The sequence below is a fragment of the Rattus norvegicus genome, chromosome 1 (assembly GCF_021556685.1).
Source record: "Rattus norvegicus strain SHRSP/BbbUtx chromosome 1, alternate assembly SHRSP_T2T, whole genome shotgun sequence".
Lineage (NCBI taxonomy): Eukaryota > Metazoa > Chordata > Mammalia > Rodentia > Muridae > Rattus > Rattus norvegicus.
This window is the reverse complement of record NC_141534.1, coordinates 95760265-95786973: the sequence shown is the minus strand read 5'-3', so window position 1 is coordinate 95786973 and position 26709 is coordinate 95760265. Positions and strand designations below refer to the sequence as shown.

At 49.0% G+C, this 26709-nt stretch overlaps 1 protein-coding gene and 1 long non-coding RNA gene across 5 annotated transcripts; one reads left to right on the top strand and one right to left on the bottom strand.

Annotated features, from left to right (window-relative positions):
* Nucleotides 1–1037: 1037 nt before the first annotated feature.
* Nucleotides 1038–23790, top strand: Spint2 (serine peptidase inhibitor, Kunitz type, 2). 3 transcript variants are annotated; one of them, NM_001082549.1, is made up of 7 exons: nucleotides 1049–1439; nucleotides 16607–16777; nucleotides 20019–20072; nucleotides 21009–21062; nucleotides 21692–21853; nucleotides 22058–22096; nucleotides 23317–23790. In NM_001082549.1, the coding sequence occupies exons 1-7, from the start codon at nucleotides 1334–1336 to the stop codon at nucleotides 23481–23483; spliced, it is 753 nt and encodes a 250-aa protein (NP_001076018.1). In that variant the 5' UTR covers nucleotides 1049–1333; the 3' UTR covers nucleotides 23484–23790. The 3 variants fall into 3 exon arrangements, with proteins under 3 accessions (XP_087509800.1, NP_001076018.1, NP_954518.1); NM_199087.1 differs by lacking the exon at nucleotides 16607–16777; XM_087653674.1 differs by lacking the exons at nucleotides 21009–21062; nucleotides 21692–21853; nucleotides 22058–22096; nucleotides 23317–23790 and adding an exon at nucleotides 20322–20429 and having other exon boundaries at nucleotides 1038–1439.
* LOC148007311 (uncharacterized) lies at nucleotides 1132–12215 on the bottom strand. 2 transcript variants are annotated; one of them, XR_015650510.1, is made up of 4 exons: nucleotides 12124–12215; nucleotides 11494–11637; nucleotides 3582–3668; nucleotides 1132–1563 (listed from the first exon to the last, which is right to left on the bottom strand). It is a non-coding gene; the product is annotated as an uncharacterized LOC148007311 (long non-coding RNA). The 2 variants fall into 2 exon arrangements; XR_015650509.1 differs by lacking the exons at nucleotides 1132–1563; nucleotides 3582–3668 and adding an exon at nucleotides 5041–6148.
* Nucleotides 23791–26709: the final 2919 nt, after the last annotated feature.

The window sequence follows — 26709 nt, the reverse complement described above, 5'->3', positions numbered from 1 at the left end:
ATGATAATGTGATCATCTTAATTTTCTTGCTAGTGTCTTCTACTTCCTCTGTCAGTCTTGCTTGCTCCATTCATCCACTTTTTTTTTTCTTTTTTTTTTTGGTTCTTTTTTTCAGAGCTGGGGACTGAACCCAGGGCCTTGAGCTTCCTAGGCAAGCGCTCTACCACTGAGCTAAATCCCCAACCCCTCCATTCATCCACTTTAAATAGAGCCTCTATCTAGCGGCCCACCCTGGTGCTGTGGTAGTGGTTGGTAAATCTCCTTTGGATGGTGTTCCCAGTCCAGACCCCGTGTCCCACCATCTTTCAGGTCTGTTCATCCTATGTAAGCTTCTGATCTTCACTCTAACACCTCTTTATAGCTGTCTTTGTCTTTCTGTACAGAGTCCAGAGAAACCTGCCGTTTTAGGGACTTGTCACCTCTTTCCAGGCAGTGCCCTGCCTACCTGGCAGTCGCACTGTATAGGAAACCTATGTGGGCTCTTGTCATGCCCTGATTTTCACTGTCCCAACCCCTGCTCATTCAACTCTAGGATTTCCCCATCGCATTCCTGATCACTCTTCCCTCTGCTTCCGCATCACTACTCCGGGCTGATCCTGTTTGACGACACACAGGCCAAGCTGCCCTGGCCACTACTGAATCCTGGACATTTGGTTATGGCTCAGAGGACGAGGAATTTAGGCAGGATAAATCCCTCACACCTGAAGTAAAGCTAAAGTAAAGCGGGCAGAAAGCCACAGGTTTCTAAAAAGTGTGTCTCTTGCCTTAGTCGCAGCGAAAGCACGAAGGCGCAATGACGTCGTGGCAGATGCCCACACGGAAAAGCGAGAACGCTCCGCACACCCACCCCTCTCAAGGTCCGGTTGGGGCGGGACCAATGCTGACCACGCCCCCTTCCCTTGAGCCGGGGCCCTGCCAGGTGCAGGCGACAGAGCCAGGTGCAGGCCCTCTGCGCTTGCGCCGTCTTCGCCCCGCCCCGCCAGGTGCGCCCCACCCCCTGCCTGGGTGCCAACTTCTCCTGTGTCCCAGCGTCCGCCATTCTCCGTAGCGCCCCTCCAACGGGTGGAGGCCTCCCTAGTCTGGGGAGAGTGGCAGAGTGTTGCCGGGCGTCCAGGGACCGTGTTGGGAGGCAACTAAGGCGTCGCACGCGCCAAAAGCCAGAAAAAGGGGCTTCCGGGAACCCGGGCGCCTCGAAGTCCTCTGCGGGGCGAAGCCGCACCTGAGCTCGCGGGCCTGCAGTGCGCGTGCGCGGCCGTGGGCTTTCCCGCACCTGCTCGCGAGACCCTCAACGGCCGGCGGCTCGACGACTGGCGCGCGGCGCGGGCAGCAGGTTATGGCGCAGCTATGTGAGCCGCGGCGGGGCCGGGCGCTTCTCGCCCTGTTAGCCTCGCTGCTTCTCTCCGGGGCCCAGGCGGCCAGCAGAGACCTAGACGTCCACGGTGAGGGCCAGGCGGGGGATCCGGGAGCAGGGGATAGAGGAGGCCGCAGCTGAAGTGGGCTACTCAGTGCGCAAAGGAATCACAGGCTCCTTAGGGATGGCGAGGGTGGACAGTGGAGCCAGTCCTGCAGGTGGAGGGGCGTAAAGGTTGGGGACATATTGGAGCCTAGCGAGCGCGGAGGCGTAAGGATTAGCAAAGTGTTCCTTAGAGAAGGAAGGAGGAAGGGAGGAAGGGAGATGAAGGGTATTGACCCAGGAAGGCGTGGCGCTGGAAGTGGGTGAGGAGCTCAACAAAGCGGAAATTGCTTGGCCAAAGAAAGCCCAGGAGGGGGTGGGGCGTTCTTCCAGTCCTCAGAAGGTGGAGATTTGATCGGGAGACCTGTTGGCAGCTTTGGGTACAGGGAAAACGATCTGCAGACACCTGTTGATAGCATGTATGGCTACAGCCCTCCGTGATGTCCCAGGGAAGAAGGAAAGCAGCAGCGATAGAAGGGAGGAGCTTTGCCAGGGTGCCTGCCAGTGTAGGAGCATCTGGTTTCAGAGTGTGGTATTGGCATCTAGCAGCTGGGGTTTGCTTCTTCAAGTGGTGTTACAACTTTTAACTGCTTCAAACAAGCACTAGCCAGCTTTGAAACGATCTCTGTTTAAAGAATTCACTGAGTCCCCGCAGAGTGTCAGTAAAGATAGTGATCATGGCTGACTCAAGGCAAGACGTGTTTCTGCGTTCGCAGATCGTCGATTCCAGTGAGCCCAACACTTACATGCAGATTGCTCGCCAAAGATTAAATGACTAAGCAGTGACAACAGACAGCGGGACAACAACAGTGATGGAAGGGACCAGTATCCCTAGTAGTGGGAGTCGTGAGGGTCTAGAGTAAAATTGGTTGTGATCCGAGGCTGGAAGTCAGGAAGGGGAGAGAGGAAGTGGGAGAAGAGGACATAGCCGTGAGGCCAAAGGCCTTAGCGTTAAGAAAGAGAAAGCCGTCCCCAGCTCCGAAAAAAAGAACCAAAAAAAAAAAAAAAAAAAAAAAAAAAAAAAAAAAAAAAAGAAAGAGAAAGCCGAAGTGTGGCAGCTTCTGAGAAGTGGTTTATTCCTGTGTCTAAGACTGGGGCAACATCTAGAATCATTGGGAATGCCGAGGCCCAGTGGGGAGAGGCTCAGCTCTCAGAGATTCAGAGTCAGAAGCACAGAGGTTGACCACTGTTGTATAAACCAGACTCCAGCAGCCTGTACAGACAGTATATCGCCTTGTACCTATGGTTTCATGGCCTGTGACTGTGTCAGGTTATGGCTTTTCTAAGCTCTTGTGTGGTCTAAGCCTGGAACCAGCCTGATGTGGTGACATCACAGGCCTTTGGAAGGTCACACACAGTGACTGTTGAGGCTGTGTCCTTGTGAACAGGCTAGACCTACTGACCTTTTGGAAGCACACTAGCTGTCCAGCCCGGTGAACTGCTGCCCTCACTTATCTCAAGTGCTGTTTGTTTGAAAACCTCAACGGCTTCATCTGAGGCAGCCAGTGGTGATAGGTTTGGGGTTCTTTGTGGAGGGGGTTGTTTGGTTTCTCTCAGCAAAGAAAGTCAAGTACTCAGGTGAGGTGTTTCTCTGGCACATTCCAGCTATACGATGGTGCCACCAAAGGAAGTGGAGGAACTTGGGCAGGAGTGATTATGAAAGGCCTCTCAGAGAATCATATCTTCACCAGTGGCTGAGGGGCAGTGGAAAGGTGGCAGGTCTGGCCAGCAGACTGTTAGAGTTGAAGTTCTGGAAGGAAAGACCTAGAAAACTAGATAGAATGGATGTTGAGCCTAGGTGAGGACACTGGGGTCCTGAAGAAATCTAAATGTTGTGTTAGACTGAGAGGTGATGTGGAAGACAAGGTCATTGCAGGATAGACAGAGAACAAGGCTCCTTTGTCTGAATGGAAATCCCCATAAGTAAACACAGCCTAGGCGGTGAGCCCTGGGTAAGAACTGGAGAGGAGCAGATGTGTGTCAGCAGTGAACCTTCTACCCTTCATGACATCTCCGTCCCTGGAGAGGTTTGGGGAAGTTGGGAGAAGAGGGGTGTGGAAGCAGGGGTGTAGCTGTGAGTTAGTTAAACCGACTTGGCTCCTGGTGGGTCACTCTTCCATCCACTCACCAGAGAAAGTTTCATCTTTCTCTTTCCCTGCCATGGCGATTCTCATCTCTCTCTCCCGACCCCTCTGGAAGCAAGGCCATTTGGAAACTGAAATAAGACAGAACATTAGAACCAATCCCCAAGATGGGTCTAGATTCTTGTTAGAGAAAGGTATTATGAAGGCTCAGAGGGGACTGCAGAGATGGCTCAGGGTTCTTGCAGAGGTTCCATTCCCACTAAGCACATGATGGCTCACCACCATTCATAGCCCTGGTCCATGCCCTTTGGTTTTCTCAGGTATCAAGTATGTGTGTAGTTTTTATGTATGCACGCAGGCAAAGCACTGAGGCATAAAATAAATGTTAATTTTTTAATTAAATTTATTCTTTCTGTTTCTCTTGGGGTTTTTTTGTTTGTTTGTTTGTTTGGTTTTTGTTTTTTGTTTTTTTTGAATCAGGGTTTCTCTGTATCCTTGACTGTCCTGGAACTCTGTAGACCAGGCTGTCATCAGACCCAGATCTCCCTGCTTCTGCCTCCCATGTGGTGGGACTAAAGGTGTGCACCTCCGTCATGGCTTAAGTTTTTTACTTAAGGTTCAGAAAAGAGATGGAAGAAATGAGGGTGTGGATGGATGGAGGTGGAGACAGCAGGCTGTGAGGGTTGTGTGTGGTTGAGGGTCTGTGATCTGACATTGCCAGGGTTGGTAGCCGAGGACAGTGGGAAGAGTCTCCCACTGGTCACATGTGGGAAGGCAGGCAGGTCCACAGGTTACTTAGAGGCAGGCAAGCAGGGGAACACTGATCCATGGAGACTCACCCCAGGAGGCTGTCACAACCTACTATAATTGTATGATTTCCAAAGTTGGGCATTTGTACAGTTAAAGTATTTTATTGGGCTGGAGAGATGGCTCAGAGGTTAAGAGCACCCGACTGCTCTTCCAGAGGTCATGAGTTCAATTCCCAGCAACCACATGGTGGCTCACAACCATCTGTAAAGAGATCCGATGCCCTCTTCTGGTGTATCTGAAGACAGCTACAGTGTACTTATATATAATAAATAAATAAATCTAAAAAAAAAAAAAAAAGTATTTTATTTGGGGGTTGGGGATTTGACTCAGTGGTAGAGCACTTGCCTAGCAAGCGCAAGGCCCTGGGTTTGGTCCCCAGCTCCGAAAAAAGAATAGAAAAAAAAAAGTATTTTATCTGGGGGGCATTGCCTGAAAGTGTGAAGGTCCGACAGAACCTGAGCAGAATGCAGACCTGCTTTCACACACAGCACCCAGGGGCCAAGGCCAAGGACCCTTGTGAAACAGGATACACACTTCCCAAGTCTCTGATTATACATTCCCATCATACACCTGCCTGCTCTTTATATCTTGAGTTCTGGTCAGATCTCAGGGATATTCCTTAAATTGAAATGCCTCTTTACCTAATGCTCTGTTCCCTGATTTCAAAGGGCCCTAAATTTTCTTTTTTCTTTTAAGAGGTGCGGGTGTTTCACCTAGGTCTCACATATGCTAGGCAAGCACTTTGTGTAATTTTTAAATTTGTTATTTTGAAGCGGTGTCTTATATAGCCTAGACTGGCTTCACATACATACCCAAGAATGACCTTGAGCTCCTATTGTAGGTAGGCATCATCATGCGTGCCTGGCTACTTTTCTATCTGGAGGTGGATTCATAGTTGCCTGGGTTGGCCTTGAACTCCTTTTGTAGCCCAGGTAGGCTTTGCCCTTGGGATCTTCTGCCTCAGCCTTCTAAATAGCCACGATTATAGACTCATGCCAACCACTTTGGCTGAAATAAGGTGATTTTGATCATTATTCCAAGGTCAGGTAACAATTCTCCCAAGTTGGAAATCCCTTTGAGTCATGAGTTAAGTTCCTGCTGCAGTAACTGTTAGCAGCCAGCCTAGGGCATCAGAGTTGTTGATGGTAACTTGATCTGGCTTCCTTCATGGTTCTTGGGAATTTCCATTGGAGCTGAGCCCAGCTGTGTTCATTCCTGAGCCTCCACTGACTTCAAGCATCTTGGGTTAATTACAACTTCCCCAACACCTAAACTGCAAGGCATACTTTTCGACCAATCCACTGAGCATGTCATTAGTTCCTGGCTCTTTTCTTTCCTTACATGGTTAGTATGACCCTAATGGTCAACGTAGCAGCTAGGAGATGAAGTGTATCGGGACATGGTATCAACTGGTATCACATTGAAAAGGGAGTTGTCCTGCTTGTGGGCAATGCTATTTGAAATGCTTATTAATTTAACTAACATATACTTACAAATACGTACTAAATGCACTGAACGAAGTGGGCTAGAGAGCCAGCTAAGCCAGTGAAGACCTTGCTGCACAAGCATGAAGACCTCCCCAGCACACATGTCAGAAGCCAGGTATTACAGGGTAGGCCTGTAGTCAAAGCAAGGCAAGGCAGCCAGACTAGGTGAATTGGTAAATTATAGATTCAGTAAGAGCCCCTGTCTCAAAAATATAAGTGGAGGGGCTTGGAATGGTGCTCTATGCTTTTTATTTCAACCCTGGGAGGCAGAAACATAGGAATCTCTTGAGCTCCAGGCCTGCCTGTCAGGTAGCCTGCAAAAAAAGAAAAATACACATCTGTGTGAGATCTGACTGCTACACACAAGCACGATACACACAGGGAACTCATGCATGTGCCACAGAGAGGCAAAGAGGTCTTAGAAATGACTTCTTTCCTTGCAAGCTGTCTCAGTAGGGCAGGATTCTCAGTAGGGCAGGACTCTCAGTAGGGCAGGTAGTAACTGAGGATGACAGTGGTGTATATTCAGCTGACAGCTTATGAAATGTAACTTACATCTAAATATTTTATATCCACAACACTGAAATTTTATGACCCTTGTAATTTAGGTAGGATGTGTCATAAATGTTCTTTCCTCATAAATACCCATAAATATTGAATTAGTCCTAATAACGACACATTCTAGTCACTAGACACCAATGTCTAGAGGAGACGGTAGTTAGTTGGTGGGCTTTGTACTGGAAGTAAGCATTGAGATATGTCAGCTAGCTCGCTAGCCACTAAGTGGCTTTGTCGATCACTACGAGGCAAAGAGTGGAGTATGCCTTTGCATGCCTTTATTCCTAGCCCTTAGGAGGCAAGCACAAGTGAATCTCAGAGTGTGTGGCCTGCTCGCTCTGTAAAGTGAGCTCCAGGCCAGGCAAGGCTGCACAGTGAGAAGAGGATGCGTTTTAAAGTGTGTGTCAGCTTTAGAACTTGAGGATTAAAATACTGTTTTGGGAGACAAAAGAGCCACCTGGGCCCAGAAGTTTGAGGTAAGCCCTGAGCAGCATGGTGAGGCCCTTCTCAAAAAACAATCAGAACAGCACAAGGCCAGGCATGGTAGAGGCAGAAGAGGAGTTCAAGGAGGTTATCCTCTGCTATGTGGAGTACTAGACTAGCCTGATGTACATGCGTCTCAAGAAAATAGAGTGTTGTCTGTTTTGTTTTGTTCTTAAAACATAACCCTGACTGTCTTCTTGTCCAGTATCTGTGGTGATACAGGCCTGTAATCCCCTTTCTGGAAGCTGAGGCAGAAGGGTCAGGAGTTTGAGGCCCTCCTCAGCTACATGAGACCTTGTCTCAACCACAAAAGAAAATGTTCTCTTATTTTTTTAGGCAAAACACACCAGATGTCCACGTACTAGCTGGAGTCCAGGTTTCTTCCTTCCTTAGTTCCCCTTACTCTCTGCCTCCCAGTGTCTCCTCTGTACCCTTGTACTAAAATGTCAAGGTGTAGACAGGGTTCAAGTCCCTAGAGACATTGTCAGGAGAGGACTCCTGAGGGAGAGTGGTGGTTCTTACGGGTCTGTCCTATTTGCCTGAGGCTGCTCTCTTTACTTTTCCCTGTCCATCACCTGCTGCTTTGTAGAGTTTCGGGAAACCCTTTTTTCCCCCTCAAATAACAATAGTCTAGGCTTGACCTCAGAGTATTGGAACCACAGAGCTGCACCACCACCCCTTGGCTATTTTAAGCATTTATAACTAATCTTTTTTTTTTTTTTTTGGTTCTATTTTTCGGAGCTGGGGACCGAACCCAGGGCCTTGCGCTTCCTAGGCAAGCGCTCTACCACTGAGCTAAATCCCCAACCCATAACTAATCTTCTTAGCACCTAAGTTCTCAGTATTTACTATATCAGAAGAACCTCCGTTCTCTCTGTTCTGCTCTGCAGCCATGAATGGGGGAGGGAGCACAGTGCACCTCTGGGACTCTGCAGAAAAAGCTGACTTTCTACTTCGCCAAGGTAGCCTCCAGGTTGATAGTGTGGGGCTGGGAGTGGATGTGGCTCACTTGTGTACAATGCTTGAAGCCCTGGGTTTCATCCTTGATGCCTGCAAACCAGTTGTGGTTGCTCTGGCCTATGATTCCAGCACTCTGGGCTTTGGGGGTGGGGGGACAAGAAAGAGTTGAAGGTTATCCTCTGCTACGTAGCAGTGGAGTTTGAGGCTACCCTGCATTACATGAGACCTGGTTTCAAACCAAGGAATAAAATATTAACAGAGTGTTCCAGAGCTGGAAGCTAAGTCTAAAGGAAGGTCATAGTCCAGTGCTTGCAAATAAACTTGCCAAGAAACACTTCCGTACTTACTAGATCCAAAACCGGTATAAATCATACAGGCAGGCCTTTGTCTTCACTTGGGTCTGTTTATATTTATAGTGTCCTTAGTAATACAGAGGGACACAGCAGTTTCATAGGCAGGCCTTTGCTTTATCCTCGGAGCTCCTGAAAACCGTGTACTTGATGTTTTGGGTTCACTTCCGCTGTGTTGCCCTTGCTGGCTGAGCTAGTAAGGCGCAGTGATTGTCTTGCCTCAGCATCCTCCTCATTGCAGTCAGGGCTCATGTCTGCCTGGTATTTGTTTTAGCCAGGCTTAAATTAGAAAAAGTGGGCTTGCTGACCAAAGAATATGAGTCTTTTTGTCCTGACCTAGTGGTACAGGGCTGGAACCCCAGCTACAGGGATATAGAAGCAGGAGAAGCAAGCATTAAGGCCTTGGCTGCAGACGACCTCGAGACCAGCCCACCCTCAAAACAAAGCCTTCGAAGAGCTGGGTGTGCCTCAGTGGTGGAGCCATCGCCTGGCAATCTGTGAGGCCTGTGGTCAATCTCAGGAATGTTTTAAAAGTTTATTCCATTGGATTTAAACTTTTACAATTTTTATTTAGATTATAGGTGTGGATGCTTTGCCTGCGTGCACTGCTGCCCTTCAGACAGGCAGTTGGTGTTACATCCCCTGGGACTGGAGTTACAGATGGGTGTGAGCCACCATGTTGATACTAAGACTCAAACCTGGGTCCTTTGAAAGAGTAGCCAGTGCTCTAAACCATGGAGCACTCTCTCTAGCCCTTGTTAAGTTTTGTTACATTTTATTGTGGGTGTGAGTATACATGTGCTCCCTCACAAGCAAATGTATGCCAGAGAAACAGCCCTTAGGAGTCAGTCCCCTCCTTCCAGCGACTGGGTCTTGGGATCAAATTCCAGGTGTCAGGCTTAGTGGTAAGATACACACACGCACACACACACACACACACACACACACACACACACACACACACCCGCATGTGTCCTGTTACTGTTCTGTGAATGAGGAAATGATACACGCACACATGCACACCCCGCATGTGTCCTGTTACTGTTCCTGTGAATGAGGAAGTGAAGAGGAGGAGGCCAGAGTCACTGTGGGGGAAACTAGCTAGTCAGGATTCACAGCTTCTTCCCTGGCTCTGGGTGCTCTGCAGGCTGCTAGGCACGTGTGCTAAGTGGTTCCTACTGTGCACTCCCTTTGACTGTTTCCTTTGTACCTTATGACAATACATGGGACTTAGAATAAGCCCTTAGATGTGGGTGTGATTATAACAATTTTTCTTTTTCCTATCCATGTAAGTCTAAGGGCATCTGCCCAATTGCAGGCGTGTGGAGGGCAAGCACACATCCCCACTTGGTAGGCACAGCTTACCCTGAATGGGGGTAATCCACACTCCCCAATCTCAGGACAGTCTTTAAAAGGATCCCTGCTGGAAGTGATAGTCAGATGTGTGATCCCAGAACTCAAAAGGCAGAGAGGTAGGCGATCTGTAAGTTTTGGTCAGTCAGATCTACACAGCGAGTTTCAGGACTACATTTGTAAAACTTTAACTTCAAAACAAAACCACTCTCCTCCATTCTCTGTCTTAGACATTTTTATCTTCCCCGGTGCACACGTGTCTATTTTTAACAGCTTGGAGTATTCCCTTATCTGGATGTCTCCAGTTGTTTTGCTTGCCAGCACAAACAGATGTGTTGGTGAGGCTTTTCAGCTGCTATAAAGCTGAGCATGGAGCCCTATGTGGATGTCCTAACAGTTGCCCCTGCTCTGTGCAGTTGCCTTTTCCTGGTTTCTCCCCTCCCCTCTGCTTTCCCCATCCTCTTCTCCACATCCTGCTGTGGCTGGGCTGGAACTCAGAGAGAGTCACCTGCCTCTGCTTCTGCATGCTGGGTTAAAGCTGTGCACCTCCAGGCCCAGCTTGGAGCTGGATTTCTTTTGCTACTGTGACAGCTTGTGAACCTCCCACTACCTGAAGATCTTTGTAGCTATGACCTGATTGCCTTTGGCCTTACCCTTAAGACTTCTAAGCAGCTTTAATGAGAAGAGCACAGCTGCTTTCTACACTGCCTAGACTTTTTCACAAAGGATGAACTGATGAGGATTGTGTGTTATGCAAACCTTCAAAGTCTATGTTATGGGTTCTCACTTCACAGCTTGTGGTATGCCATGGTGGTGAATGATGTTTTCTAAACACTTCAAAGAAGGGAGTGAAAGGGTTTTTTGGTTTTGTTTTTTTGTTGTTGTTGTTGTTGTTGTAGTAGTAGTAGTTTTAACTTATTACCGTGTTTTGTGACATGATGGTATCCATGAGTGGGGGCAGACACTAGCATGCCACCACGCATTCAAAAAGAGTCAGTTCTCTCCTTCCCTTGTGGGGTGTAGGATCAAACCTGGGTCTTCAGACTTCCAAGGCAAGTGTCTTTACCCACTGAAGCACCTCCCCGGCCCTAAACTGCTCTTTGTACAATGCCTGCCTCCACCCATAAGTGTTGGGTTTACAGGTGTGTGCCACCGCACCCAGGAGTTTATTTTTGAATAGCTGAGCAAAATCCAGGGACACTGTCGTGATTTGGGAATTCTATGAAATTCGTTTTTACTGCACATAAACGATTGCTGTAGTGCAGACGTCCATTCTCACGCTGCCTGACACCTTTTGTTGTCAAGATGGCAACTGTCATACCCTAGGTTTCATTACTTGAATGCACATATCTTGCAAGAGTAAACCGAATGGATATAAAAAACATACATGAAAGAAGCTGGTGTAAGGAGGTCCACATTTGTAATCTCAGCACTTGGGAGGCTGAGGCCTAAGTTCAAAGCCAGCCTGGGCTGCAGTGTAAGACCCTGCCTCTGAAAAGAAAAAGCTGGGAGGCAGGAGGATCACTCCTTCAGAGCTATCCACAGCTGCATAGCAAGTTCAAGACTAGCTTTGGCTACATGAAACCTGTTTTATCAAAAAAGAAAACATGAAGATCCAGATGGCTGTTAATTTGGTGGGAGAGAGCTAATGGGAAGATCAGCAAGGGTTTGGAAGGTCGCTCTGAGGTAGAGCTTTTTTCCTGGCACATATGAGGCCCCAGGCTCACCCTTTAGAACTGTGTGATAAAGCTAAGAAGTGATACGCAGTATTTCCTGTGCGTTTTGAAATATTCCTAAAGTAAACTGCCTTTGCAGCCAGTACTCACAGCTGTGGGAAATGATCCAGTCTGTCTTTTTAAGCCTATAAATCAGATTGGTAATGTTTAAGAGCCTAAACTCTCTGTGATGTCCTTTTTAGAAGGGGACAGCTCTTAGGCTGTGAGTTAGATACTAACCTGGTGCACACAGAGTCCAGGAAGCCAGCAAAGCTGCACACAGACCCTGCTGTTGGGGTCCAGCCTCGGCACAGGGTCAGAGTTCTCAGCTGGAAGAAGGGATGTCTGGAAGGTGCATAATAAACACACAGGAACAGCTGACAGCTGTGGGGTACAAACGGACAGGCAGTGTCTTATGCTTAAAGCTGCGCTCTTCTCTCTCTCTCTCTCTCTCTCTCTCTCTCTCATAGCTTGAAGCTGTATATACTTTTGCTCTTTCTTTGGGCTGGAGGTTGTGCGCTCTCGTTTGCTCCTTTTCTCACACTCACACACTCTGCATTCCTCTTTATACACATTCTCTCCTCACACACTCTTCACTCACTCTCTTACTCTATTTCCACACCGCACGCTCTACACTCACCTCACGCACACCTTATGTGCTCCACAGGCTCTCTGGCCTTTCTCTTGCCCCAGTCTTTTATTGATAATCCAAAAGCAGGTAGAAAAAAGACATTGTATAATCATTGCCAAATCAAATTCAAAATAATAACCACATCCCACAACAAACCAAGAATTACGATTGTTCCCCAAAGTTTCAAGTGTCCCCTATTCCCAGGCCTGTGGCCAAAATAATAGTAATTGCAAACTTACCATTATTTAAACTTTAACTTTTGACTTATTTTACTTCAGAGCTCAGAGCTCCGAGGTCAGCTACTTGCATTTTCCTGTGAAGCTCTAATGACAAATGACACAGGCAAAGCTGCCAGGCAGTGGCCAGAAATAGTCAAGTTAACCCTGAACTCACCCTTAACTCAGCAGTTCCCTAGCTTTCTGTTCCTTTACATTGCACACAATGACTCTCCTAAAAATTCCAGTACTTTGACTTAGTTTTACTAGTATATAATTCTATATATATATATATAATTCTGTTCTAACTTATCCAGGAGCCACTCTCAAATGTGGTGCAAACTCATTTCATAACTTCAATAACCTTTTCCTTTCGTGGGGTCCCAGTGTTGGCTCTAATTCATTTTCTAAAAATTTCTTCAAATTTTCTTTGCAAGTCAAGCATTAATCTGGAACTACTGTTGTGCAGTTATTACACTGTTTCCAAGATGAGAACACACAGCATGCACCTGGGCCATTAGGGCTGTGCTGTGCTGTGCCCCTATGCCTCAGTTTCCAGTTGTTTAAGATTCATTACATCAAGGAACATCTAGTTTCACAGAATTCACCAGAGCAGAAGGAGAAAGAAGTAGGAAAGTCAGATAGAATAGAATAATTATGCACACCAAGGTCAACTGAAAATCAGTCACGCACAAAGGAAATCTATACAGCCATTGTCCAGGTAGGTTAGGAGAAATGGGAACAACTGTCTTTGACAAAGGGATGCCACAGGCTACAGAGATGTCTCCATTCCAGCCTACTGCGGACAGTCCCCCTGGAGGGATGGATGTGTCTCCTGCTTCTTAGGGCCCCAGAGGCCATTCTTTTTTTTTTTTTTTTTTTTTTTTAAGATTTATTTATTTATTATATATAAGTACACTGTATCTGTCTTCAGATACACCAGTAGAAGGCATCGGATCTCTTTACAGATGGTTGTGAGCCACCATGTGGTTGCTGGGAATTGAACTCACGACCTTTGGAAGAGCAGTCGGGTGCTCTTAACCACTGAGCCGTCTCTCCAGCCCGAGGCCATTCTTTTTTGCAAGGAGCTGCCTCAGGCTTCTGAGATGTCTCCATCCCAGCCTGCTGCTGGCAGTCCCTGTCATGGTATGCTGTCCCCAGCTCCTGGAGGGAAGTGGGGGGAAGGGAGAGAGGAGGAGAAAGGAAGGAAGGTGATGGTAAGTCTTTCCATTTGGCAAAGCAGGGTGAAGTCATTGAACCATTGGCAAATTGTCTTGGTTAAAACCAGTGACCTGAGAACCAGATAAACCTGTTTCTTCTTGACAACATTCCCAGACATCAGCCTGCAATTTTATAGCAGCTGATGTTCTAAATGCCTGCCAAGTTAGGTGTGTTCCTTCAGCTTTTTTCTGGTTTTCATGGGAAGAGAGGTAGCAGGCATAAAAGCAAGAGAGACACAGTCTTGTTCTGTTCCTCTGGCTAGCCTGAAACACCATTTGAGTAGATTGGGCCAGTTTGAGGTAATCCTCTTGTACCTGCCTCCTAGTTATGGGGTTGCATAGAATGTGTGACCACCCGTCTGCCCAGCCTCCCTGGTTTTCTTACCCATTTTAGAAGCAGTAGAAATAATTTTGTATTTTAGGTTAGATGCATCTGTAATCCCAGCATCTGGGACCCCGTCACCCCAAAATTGTGTCTTGGCCTGTGTGAGTGTGCATGCCAGTAGGACTTGCAGCTGCTGTGTGACTCATGGGTAGGCTTATCTAGGCCCTGGACCTTTCTTCAAGGTTGGAAAGAAGAAACCAGCAAACAGAAACTGTACATGCCTTTCACTGTTACCTGTAGTACTCAGACCAATGACATTTCTTTCTTTTTCTAGACAGTCTCAATGACCAGACTGGCTAAACTCAAGATCCACCTGCTTCTACTTTCTGAGTACAACACCCAACTAAATCATTTTTTAATCTTGTTTGTTTAACAGTAAAGCCCTCATAAAAAATAACTTGCTGGGGTTGGGGATTTAGCTCAATGTAGAGCACTTGCCTAGCAAGTGCAGGGCCCTGGGTTTGGTCCCCAGCTCTCGGGGGGAAAAAAAGAAAAAAAACGAAATAACTTGCTGAAATTATTGGCTAGTATGACTGGCAAGTTACTGTCCGTGACTCTGTAACTGAAAGCAGAGGCTTCTGATGAAGGAGATTTGCCTTTGTGAACCCTCAGATTGTGGCAAAGAGTCCAAGGAATGTTGGTTTCCAAGCAGCTCTGTTCTGTTTTCTCACTGCCTGTGGATGTCAGTTCAGCATTCCCCCTTGGTTGCTCTGAGGAGCCCTTGTCCCAGAACCTGGGCTCTGAGCAGGTCAGTGTGAATTTAGATCTCCTCCCCAAGCTCCAGTGCCCTTGCTTGGAAGTAAAGCGCATTACTTTGTGGTTCCTTCATTGGGAAGGTTATTATTGTTGTTAGATTTGTGTGCATGTTTGCTCTCAAAAATTTGTCTTAGCGCTTGAGGTCACAGGAAGGAAGACAACTGTAGGAATGAATTCTTCCACTAAGTAGGTACCAGAGAGCACATTCAAGCATTTGGCTTGCAGCTACACCATCCTCTCAGTGTTCTGGTTTGCTTGTTTTTGTTGTTGTTTTTTAAAGACAACTCTAGCCAGACCAGCCTTGAATTGAGCCTTGTGGTACTCAGTGAGATTAGCCTTAAAATTCTAATCTTCCTGCTTCCACCTCCCAGGAGTGGAATTATGTCTGTGCACCACCACACTGTCCTAAAACTGCACAGGAAACAATGGCACAGTAGCCGCTGGAGACGGCAGGACTCAGCTCAGCAAGGCTTCTGTAGCACTGCGTCCCCTCCTGTTGTCAGTAGAGATACTGACTAGGTCTTGTGGGCTCTCCTCAGCTTGTCTTGTTGGGAGCAGTGTTGCCTCCTCCGTCTGGTTGTGTGTAGGTTGGGCCAAATAGAAACCAAAGGATTCTGTGTGTGTGTTTACTCTGGGCTTTGTCGATCCACCCGTGGTTTGTGATCTTTGGCACGTTGTCAGATTACCTGTTGCAGGTGTATACCAGCTGCTGCTGCTTTCTTTTTTGCTGTGAGATGCCTTGGGCCTAATACTTAATAGGCAATTTCATTACTGATGAGTTAGGTGTCACCAGTTCTTCTAGTTTTTGTTTTGTTTTAAGATAAGATCTTAATAAACTCCTCAGGCCGGCCTTGAACTCATTGCAACTTAGGTTGGCCTTGAACTTTCAATCCCTCTGGTCCATCCTCCAAGTAGCAGGATTACAGATCTGTGCTATGAGCCTGGCTAGGGAGGTGGTTCAGGTCACGAGCATGAGGACCTGCGGTTGGATCCCTAGCAGCTACATGAAAGCCAGGTGTGGCAGCAACCATATCTAAGCCAGTGCGGGAGGAAGGCTAAGAGTGATCCAGGATGCCAGCCACTGCTGCCTCCAGCCTTTTGGGAGTGGGGGGTTTCCAGGTGTTGAACTCGGGTCATCAGGCTTGTACAGAAGGTGCTTTTAACCACCGAGCCGTCTTGTTGGTCCTGAAATCTTCCTTTTCTGTTACTTAACACTTACTTGTGGATATGGGAGATACAATAGGGGAGTTTTTTTGTTTTACACAGTAGCAATGTGTTGTGTGTATAGATCAGTGTTTTGAGAATATCTGGTTCTATGCCCATCACCGTAACAACAGAAGCACAAATCCTGTCCTTTGCGTTTTCCAAGGTTATTTCCAGTAGTAGAATAAACTAGACATGAGCAAGCTGGAGAACAACAAGGACTGCCTGTGGCCACGTGCACAGCTCTTGAGAGCTGATGCATGGGTGCTCGTTCAGATTGGCCCTCGGGCTGGGGTGGGAGAACAGTGTGCCACTGTAGAACATGGGCCCTCCAGAATGACTCCTGGTTCAGGTGATTCCCTTGCCCTGTCCACGTCCCCCTGACCAGCCTCTTTCAGTGACTGCAAATGTGTCTGACTAGAATACCATGCTTGGTGTTTTTCCCTTTGATTGGAGTGGGGCAAGCCTTAGGCTTCCTTGGAACCCAGGCCTGTGAGCTGGGTTGCCCTTTAGGACAGGAAACAAGAGTTAGGAAGCTTGTCTCTGAAGACCTTGGATCTGAGTGTGGGTGTCTATGTGCTTATCCTCTTTGTGGGAGGATGTGTAGAGCCTGGAATCTGGGCCTGGCACACGCCTGACCGTGAGTGCTCTGCCGAGCCACACCCTCACCTGTGCATTTCTGGTAAGAGTCAAGGGCAGACGCCACCTGCAGCTGCCGCAGGTGCTTTGGACATTGTAACCAGGTGACGTTTTCTTTTCATACAAGGACAACAGTGTCAGCACTGGCTTTGGGAACAGGTCTAGAGGAACTGGCAGGCTCAGAACACTTCACTTCCCTCTTGGAGTATCTTGAACAGCTTGAACTTCCTCCTACAGAATACATGTGTGTCCTTTGACCCTGGGATTGTCCCCGTCAACCCACATGGGTTCTGTTTTGTTTCAGAGTCTTGTGGAGTTTCGAAGGTAGTGGGGAAATGCCGGGCTTCCATCCCCAGGTGGTGGTACAATGTCACTGATGGGACCTGCCAGCCCTTTGTTTATGGAGGCTGTGAGGGAAATGGTAACAACTATCCAAGCAAGGAGGAGTGTCTTGACAAGTGTGCTGGTATCACTGGTAAGACTGGAGTTGGGAGAAGTAGAGACTTAGAGTTCCTTGTTGGGATTTGCACATCTTCTGTCTGCTGGGTCTTCACTCAGTACAGAACCTGGGATGAGGTGGGATTCGAAAGCAGAAGCAGACCCAGTGGTGGTTCCTGTGGCCACACTGGTTTCACTGCAGGCTCCCTACTTATCAGAAAGAGTCAAGCCTATTACCTGACCTCCTCTATCCTCCTCCTTCTGAGTGCAAACACTAGACCACACCCCAAGAAGGCTGGCGTCCTGCGCACTCTTACAGGCTCAGGTTCCCCAGGCATCCTCTGAGACAAGTGATCTGAAAAGCTCACAGAGCTGTGTTAGGAGTGAACACGCTTTTGCGCCCTGAAATCTATCCATCTCCACTCTTGAAGGTAGAATTGGCCCGTACAGTGCAAATAAACCTGAATGCCCAGCACAGCCTTTGAGTCCGGATCCCTCCCTGCTGTTCCCAAGGCCAGGCCAAGGCTGAGCTGCCCACAAAGGTTTTGTGCTATCCTTCCTGACTTGCAGATATGCCTGGTGACTTAAAGCTGTGACAGGTTCTGTGTTGAGCCCCGTTCAGTCAGTCCCCCATAGGCCGTGGTGTTCGTGGTTTCTGACTCCTCACTTTGTGGCTAGACTTTCTTGGCTTTGAGCTATGCATCAGAGATTAGATAGACATCATCAGGTTGTGTGAAGTCAGATCAGCAGTGCCCTTGGGCAGTGACCTCTGGTCTCCTGCAATGGGTGAAGTGCTTCAGTTTGCTTGTGGACAAATGGACAGGGATTGTTGTGATTTAGTGTCTTAACACATGTTGTTTCTTCTTCATCTTCATCGTCTTCATCGTCTTCTTGGTCTTCTTTGGTCTTCTTTGGTCTTCCTGCCTCTGCCCCTTTTGGGACACTGGTCCCAAACTCTCAAGTGCTAAGTTTGAAAGGTATCCACCACCATACCTAGATGATTTCAGATGGTACAGGCCAGTCCTTCACTTTTTGTGTGGCAACTGTCTGTCAGGAATCTAAGTGAAGAAAACGTCCGTCTCAGTGTGTTTCCTCTCCTTCGTGGAGGGGAGGGATTGGACATGTTTTTGTCCCCCTAAAGTGACAAGGACATGAGCAGGAGTCAGTGAGCATAAAGCACACAGCATCTCCCCGGACACGGTTCAGAACTGGAGCCCAGACGCAAGAGCCTGGGGGTTTTGTGGGCCTTTGCTTGTGCGTCTCCTGGCGCTCTGTGTAACCCAGGCTGGACTGCCAGTGCCACTGACCCTCTGCCAGCCTATTTTCTAGGCAAGCAAGTTCTGAGGGAGAATAAAGGTGTGTGTTGTGCCAGTTCATTAATTTGTAATGGAAATTGGAACCTCTCAGGGGACCAGGCTGTCTAAGTGAGCAAGCCTTCTAGCGAGTTGCTGAGTTGCGGGGAAGAGGCTTGATGAGGGCAGAGAAGGCTGAGGGAACCTGGGTGAGGTGATTGCTAAGCGACAGACATCAGACTGGCCCCGTGCCCCTTATACCCACTATCTTAATCTGTGCTAGAGACAAAATTAGATCAGATGTCAAGCATGATGTAACCCAATTGTAGTTCCACCTGCAAACTTGGGAAGTAGAGGCAGGAATTCCAGGAATTAAGAGACCAACCTAGGCAATGTAGCAAATGTGTCAAAAAAGAAGGAGAGAGAGAGAGAGAGAGAGAGACAGACAGACAGACAGACAGACCGACCGACCGACCGACCGACCCACAACCCAAATTTAAAAAAAGAAAAACCTAGCCATTTTGTCATAGTGGTGGTGCATGCCTTAAATCCCAGCACTTAGGAGGGAGAGGAGGCAGGTAGATCTCTGTAGGTTAGAGAGCCCTAATGATCTACAGAGGGAGTTCCAGGACAGCCAGGACTATACAGAGTTGCCCTGTCTACAAAAACAGAAACAAAAACAAAACAACAACAACAAAAAACTAACAAGCAAGCAAAATCCCTGACCATTTTGAAGTTTCTTCATTTGTTGCTGCACTCCACCCCTTTGAGACAAGGTCTGTGTGGCCTAGGCTGTCTACTTTGACCGTCTTGCCTTAGTCTTCGAAGTAGTTGACTGTAGATGTCTCCTCACGCCTACTGTGTCCTCTCAGCCATTTTAACTGCCGTTCAGCAATATTAAATACGTTTGCCCTGTTTGGTGCCTTTGAAAAGCGTAGGTGAATAACTACAGACCGGCTGTGTGGCGCGTGGCTGTGAACCACTCCTAACAAGTCTGAGGCTATTTGAGCTGTACAGTTCCAAGCCAGACCGAGTGACAGAGTGGAAAGAGTCCTGTCTCAAAAAGTCAAAATAAGGATCTGGAGAGACCACCTAGCAATTAAGAGTGTGCATTGTTCTTATAGAGGACCAGGGTTCAATTCCCAGCATCCACATCAGGCAGCTCACAACTGCCCAGTTCCTAAATCTAGTGCCCTTTTTTGGCTTCTTCAGGTCTCTGTAGGCAGGTGGTACACATAAACTCATACTCATGCATCCGTACACACAAAGGTATTTTAAATAAATGTTTAAAAGAGAAGCTTCCCCCTCCCCCAAATGTAGAGGCGATCTCCTTGGGAAAGATGTGACCACCCATGGGTATGTCTTATTCATTCGCTAAGCATCTCCATTCACCTCTCTGTAAGATCTGTGTTGAGTGGGGATACCGAGATGACTGGGGGGTGGGAGTAAAGGCCAAGTGACACCTGGCTTAACTCCAGGGACCAATGTGGTGGAAGGAGGGAATGAACTCTTGAAATCTGTCCTCTCGCCTCCACATGTGTTCCATGACATATACATACACACAAAATAATTTTTAGATATTGTTAAATATGTCATAACGTGCTGTATGTGAATGCTTTTAATCCCAGCTCTTGGGAAGCAAAGGCAGATGAATCTCTGTGAGTTCGAGGTCAGCCTGGTCTACACAGTGAGTTTCAGGACAGCCTGGGACACACAGAGAAACACTATTTTGAAAAACAGAAGTCACTAACTCCACCTCTGCTTTAAAAACAAGTAGATGGGCACGGCCCCGGGAACCCTGAATGCACGAAGTCGCTTCGCTTCAGCTTGCACTGAGTCCTTAGGCAGTCCCAGGGGCTCATTTCTAAGTAAAGCTTATCATGGCCCTCATGCACCCCAGGCTGAACCTCTTTTCCATAAGGGCTGGTTGTGACACATGCAGCCCTCTTGATGGTAGTTTTCTTTTCTGCTCTTTGTCCTTCACAGAGAACACCATTGATGGTCTGGCCAGGAGCAGTGATGGCGCTTCTGCCCTGAGCGGTAGGTTCCTAAGGACCCAGGCGGTAACTGAAAGGATACTTGCAACTGGGAACTGTCAGATGCCTCCCTCTGCCTCCAGTGTACTAGCAACAGGGCTGACTTGTGTTTACCACACAAGGCCCTGCCTTCCCTCTAAGCTGCTGTCTGCCTTCTTGTATCCTCTGCTCCCACTGGGGTCCTGCCCCCCCCTCCCCTCTAGAAGTCCTTCGCCCTCTGCCTGCCTGTCCTTCACCTGTAGCTTTGTGTTAGTTTGCTTTGTAGAGCTGTCTGTAGCCGCCCTGCTCCTCTTTTATGCTTAAGGGACCCTGCGGCAGGAGCCTGGGTGAGTGGCCCCTTGTGCCAGCTAGTAGTGATTGTACCCTTGGGGTTAGGCCCCAGGCTAGGGGCCCAGCTGAGCCAGCAGTACCTGCCCTTCCACAGGGTTACGGGGAGGAGACTGTATACTCCTGATGGGGACAAAATTTCTCCCAGTAGGTAGTCCCATGCCTCACAGTCTAGGCCCTGGCCCTGCGTCTCTGACACCAGAGCCCACATAGGAGTTCTGTGGCTTCTGGGGCTCACCTGGCTTCCAGGTGAGGTCTGGCCCTTGCTGACTGCTGAGGACCCTGAACCATTAACACTTATTTTCAGCATATTTCCGAATGAAATTGCCCAGTAGAACACGTTTCTGGGTGCTTCAGAGGGTAAACACAGCTATCTTCTTGATTGCCTCAAGAAACATGGCTGTGATTATTTTCCATGGTAACCCCTGTGGTAGCAAGAGTCCCATCCACCTCCAGTGTTCAGTGTGTCCTGTGCTCCAGGGGACTTTAGGACCAAGAGCAGACCCACCCCTTAAGGGCAGCACCGCCTGAGCCTTCTTCGTGGGCCCTTTCAGTCAGCCCTGCTAGGCCGACTGATTGTGCTGTGTCTCCCGACCACATCTTTGTGTTGCAGTTCCCAGAAAGCAGGATTCTGCGGACCTCGCTGGTGAGATCTTCAACTATGAAGGTATAACTTAATCAATTATGTCCTTATGTAGTTGGGAAGTGGTTCACTAGGAGGAGCTTGTTACAGAGTCCCTCCAGACCTTGCCAGGTAGCTATACTTTAGAGCCTCAGTGAGTATCTCAGGCTGTTGGGAATCCAGATGTGCCAGGAGAGTGAAGTCAGAGGGGTATGTGCTTCCAGTATTTGCCTAGAACCCTGATTCTCACTAGCTCTGAGGCTGTGGGTAGAGCTATGCCCTGTACATAGTCCCGATGCCTATGTAAGGTGAGGGTCCTAGGATGGATCAGAGGGCAAAGTGCCTGGGACTGCATGGACTACAGTAACATGGACGCGCTTAGCAACAAGTGCCTGGATGGAGCCAGCCCCTCCCCCACTGCCAGTGGCGTGCAGCTGAGATCCCAGCATTTGGGCAGAAGAAATGTTTAGACAGGTGGATTGCCATGAGTTCAAGATTGTTCTGGAACATACACATATAAACACACACACTCACACACTCTCTGTCTCCTCTCTCTCTCTCTCTCTCTCTCCCTCCCTCCCTCCCTCCCTCCCTCCCTCCCCCCTCCCCCCCCCCCTTCTCCTTGGCCCTGCTGCTGGTCTGTGCTCCTGAGGCTCCCTTGTTCATACTTCCAGAATACTGTGTCCCAAAGGCGGTCACTGGGCCTTGCCGCGCAGCCTTCCCTCGCTGGTACTATGATGTTGAAAAGAATTCCTGTAGCAGCTTCATCTATGGCGGGTGCAGAGGCAACAAGAACAGTTACCTCTCCCAGGAAGCGTGCATGCAGCACTGCTCTGGTAAGCCAGCTGACCCTATCCCCGGACCACGGGAGCCCCTAAGGCTCTTCCCATCCCTTTCCCTAACATGAAGCCTTTGGAAATGTCCATCAGACCATTGAATGACAAGGTCTCAGAGCTCCTGGGGAGAGGAGAGCAACTTTGGTCCCATCTCTGAGGCCGGAGAACAAGGGGGACTAACCTTAGTGTTTGCATTCTCCGTAGGGAAGCAGATGTATCCTTTCCTGACCCCGGGCACAAAAGGTAAGTGGTGGCCTCTGCCCTCCACCTGCGCCTACGCCTTCCTGGGTTAACTGGGCTCTGCCCAGTGTACTCTCTGTCACGTACAGCATCGTTCCCCACTGGAGTGTCCTCGTGGCAGAGGACTGTCTGTATGAAAATGGGTAGGCGACTGGGCTGTGTGGGCATTTGCCCTACACTGACCACTGCACACAGATGGGGGCTGAGCCCCAGTGGGGAGTCTCCTAGGCAGCCTGTGCTTAGAGTGGGCACACAAGCCTGATGGCAACCCCAGGCCTGGAGGGAACTTAACTGCCATGTCAGGGGTGTGCAGAGATGGTCAGGGACATCAGGAGGAAGACACAGTAGGCAGCCTGGCCTGGGGAGGGGGCTCTGTGTCCTCCCACTTTTGTTCTAAGCCTGTGTAGAAGATGAGTGCTACCTGTGAACCTGCCGCACTGGTTTGGCCTCTTTCTTGATCTTTTCCCCCTGTGAAGGAGCCTAGAACTGGCCTATAAGTCGGCCTTGTTCTAGAAGTAGAAGCTGGTTCTCAGGGCTGGGCTGGAAAGATAGATGCCCAGGTCTGGAGGGCTGGCTGTGGGTGGAGTTGGGTAGGGGATTGCCCCAAAAGGATAGATAGGTCCTATAGCTCATGGGGGAGGGAGCCAGGTGAATGCACAGGGAGTCACATGCCTGAGATGGACCCCCACCCGAGTGGGGCGGTTCCTGTTCATCCACAGTTAGAAACCCCGGGGTCCCTCCTGGTTCTGCAGGGTACACCCTCATCTGACAGACAGCACTGCTCAGGACAACTCCTTAAGGGACTCATCTCTCTCTTGCCATCTAGGAGTTCAAGGCCAGAGTCAGCTGCATGGGAGTAGAGATTAAATCCCCAAAAATCAAAATAGGGCTGGTGAGATAGCTCAGCAGGCAAGGGCACTTACCTCCAAGTCTCACTGCCCAAGTCCCACCCCAGCACCTACATGATGGCTCTCACCATTTGTACCTTCTTTTGGTGTCTTCAGGCACTATGCGATACACAGACATTCAGGCAGGCAAAACGCACATGAACTTCAAAAGCCACTCTATATATGTGGCGTTGCAGGGGCTACCCTGGCAGACAGTCTCTCCAGATTCCTAGGTTGAAGTAGGCATCTGGTCCTTGTTCTGGATCGACTTGGTCACCCTACTGGCCCTCTGAGGCCATGTTCCTCCTTGTCTTACCTGTCCCCTCTTATCCTTAGCGGTGATCCTGGTGGGGCTGTTCATCATGGTCCTGATCCTCCTCCTGGGATCCTCCATGGTGTTCCTGATCCGAATGGTTCGCAGAAAGCAGGAGCGTGCTCTCCGCACTGTTTGGAGCACTGCGGATGACAAGGAGCAGCTGGTGAAGAATACCTGTGTCTTGTAGAGGCCCCAGTTCTCAGAGAGCCTGGGGGACACCATGACAGAGCAACGCTTGTGCCTGAGATCATTAGGGAGTTTGGTCTTTGTTTCCCAGCCTGTGGGCTGCGTAGAGCCTCTTCCTGACCTCCCTCCCCACAGCCCTCTGCCCTTCCCCACCTATCGCCTCCTTCAGCGTCACTAGGAGCCCCATTCCTGTAGTCTTAACTGTTTGCTTGATTTATATGTCTGTTTTTTAGTAGATAAAGGTTTTTTAAAAATCAGGATTCTGAAAGAAAGAATGTGTTTAATAAAGTGGGCCTTTTAAATTAAAATTTACTATGTAATTTTTGTTTCTTATGACTACTGATTACAGGTGCCAAGGTTCATCTCAGGACTTGATGAGTCATCCTTGAATTAGGTCTTTGCTTTCCTGTCTTGTCTTAGACACAGAGCATTTGTCTTTTTAGACCCTACAGGGTCCCAGGCTGACCATGAGCTCTTCCGTAGCAGAGATGACCTGAGCTTGCTACTGCCAGCTCCTAGGTGCTGGTTTCAGGTGTGTGTCCTGTACCTGGACTATCCTGGTTGAGGGTGGAGCCCAGGGTCCTGATCTGCTGTGCAGGCACACACCACCAACACAGGGGTCTCTCTGTCTAGCCCTGGCTGTCCTGGAACTCCCGCTATACACCAGACTGGCCTCAAATTCACCGCAGTCCGCAGGCCGCTGACTTCCAAGTGCTGAAATTAAAGATGTGCGCCACCACCACACCCCAGCCAACCCCCAAAATTTTTAAGATTTTTTATTTTATGCATATAACTGTTTGGCTTGCATGTATCTTTGTCTACCATGTGCTGCATGCCTGGTACTTAAAGAGGCCAAAAGAAGGTATGGGATCCCTAGGAACTAGAGTTAGAGAGGGTTGTGAGCCACCATGGAGGGCCTGGGAGCCAAGCCCTTAACCACTGCCCGGCTCCCCAGCCCCTCTCACACTCCTGAGTACTCACTGACCACTCTCCTGGACATATCCACGAGCCTCGCTTCTCTGGCTACGGACACTCTGAGACTCTGGGTGTTGGGAAAGACTGTTTCTGCCACCTGCCCTCTGACCTCCAGAGTCCATTTGTGATAGCGTTGTTGGGAGACTCAGGAAAGCCAAGTTCTGCCTTAGGCAGGGGCCCTCAGCTTGGTAGTATATGCCTGTAATCCCAGCACTCAGAAGCAGGAGGAAGATCTCAGTTCAAAGCCAACCTGGGCTTATAAGACCCTGTCTCAAAGACAAGAACACTCAGGCAGGGAAATGGCTCTTGCAGAAGGCCCAGTTTCAATGCCCAACAGCACATGGTGACTCACAGCCATCTGTCCGTGACTACCCTTTTCTGGTCTCCGGGACACCAACATGCAACCGAAACACTCATACACATAAAATTAAATAGATGAGACCACCGTCAGCATTGAACCCTGCTTTGTCCAGCACCCCAGAATACCTCCATTTTCAGTATTGGGCAGTTGCCACTTGTCTTTGACCCTTAAGACTGTGATTGAGAGTGCACCAGAAGTCACAAGTCAGCCTGGTCCGTCAGTGTGGGTCCAGTACATGGCAGACCCTTAGAGCCACCCAGTCTATAAGGTGTGCTCACCCTTCTCCAGCCTGAGGCTCCTGGGTAGTACAGTGTTGCCTGGGGATGAACCAGTGTGAAGGGATTGATCAAAGTGCTGAGTGGCGTCCGTACGCAGTGAACACCCGTGGTTGAGAGCTGGACACTGGATTACAGGAGAGTCCACCCACACGGGCCTCTGGTCCTGCAGGTCTTACTCTTGGGAAGTTTCAAATTGGTTGTGCTTGCATCAAACTCTCCACGGGTGGGACTGTGGTGAGTACCTGGCCCTGGAGGAGGAAGCTGTGAAGCTGCTCCTTGGAATGGGAACACACCCTTATTATCCTTGCCACATCCTGGGACCAGGAACCCCAGGCCCTAGGGTTTCAAGGTTTAAGGACGGGTGATCCTGAGCACTTCCTGTTTAAGGAGGAGGGGCAACTGATTGCTGGTGTAAAGCTTTATAACACCCCCTTGTTGATGCAGGGGCAATCGGCAGGCCATTGTGACACACCCTCACCTAATTGTGTTCTTCCCTTGTCACAGCCTACCGCCCAGGCATGCATGGATGTATGTGGGGTCCTGTGAGCAAAGAAAACTGTACAGAGGAGAAGCTAGGAGGCCATTTTCTGGCCCGGGAGTCTAGAGGTTAACAGCCAGGATGTTAGTTTAGAAGCAGAAGGAAATAAACTCTGGACTGATGACTGGGTGTAGGCCGAGCTTAGCCCACTAGTCACAGGCCAGTACAGTGCCTCAGTCTGATAAGAGGACAGTCCCTACGTGCTTCGAGGGCGTCCAGCTGCTAGGATGTGGTTGAATGGGGATAATGTTGTTTATAGGAGCTGAGCCCCTGTTCCTGGGAACTCCAGGAAAGACTAAACGAAGCCTCACCATAATCCCGTTTCCAGACAAACATTGACCTCAAGCATGTAGGAGGGACCTTGGCCATATAGCTATCTAACTGGGCCCCTCAGCACCTTGGCTTCCCTGCCCACTGTAATTGTTGACCAGAAATATTTTTGTGAGTTGAAATAACAAAACCCCAGGGCTCGCTGGGCAGTGGCGGTGCAGGTCTTTAATCCCAGTACTCCGAAGGCAAAGGCGGGCAAATCCCCAGGGGTTGGATATCAACCTGGTCTACACAGAGAGTTCCAGGACAGCAAGGGCTATATAGACCCTGTCTCAAAACAAAACTAAATAAAATGGCAGGATTGGAGTAAGCCCCTGAGGGTGCCTTTTCTTCAGGTGAGAAGAGGGAAGGACCCAGGAGTGCCTGCAGCAGTGAGGGGAAGGATCCTGACATGAGAAGGGCAGGTGGAAATGGCTTCCCACCAGCCTGGGCTTACACGTGACAAAAGGAAGGACACAACTTCCGTAAGCTTGAGACTTCCAGAAAGGCAAGTGAGGGGAAGGGTAGGAGTCTGGTATCCTATGTGTACAGAGACAAGGTCGTGTCCTCTCCCACCTACCATTCTCCCACTCCGAGACAGCACAATGGGACATTCCTCATCTCCAGAGTACAGAAGCCCTGCTGCCTCAGGGCCTACTAGCTACACCCTAGGGAGGCCAAGGCAGAGGTTCAACACCAATTCCAATCCCCTCCCCCTACCCTCCCACCCCCCACCCCCGTGCCCTGCCGAGAGGAGGGTTAAAGA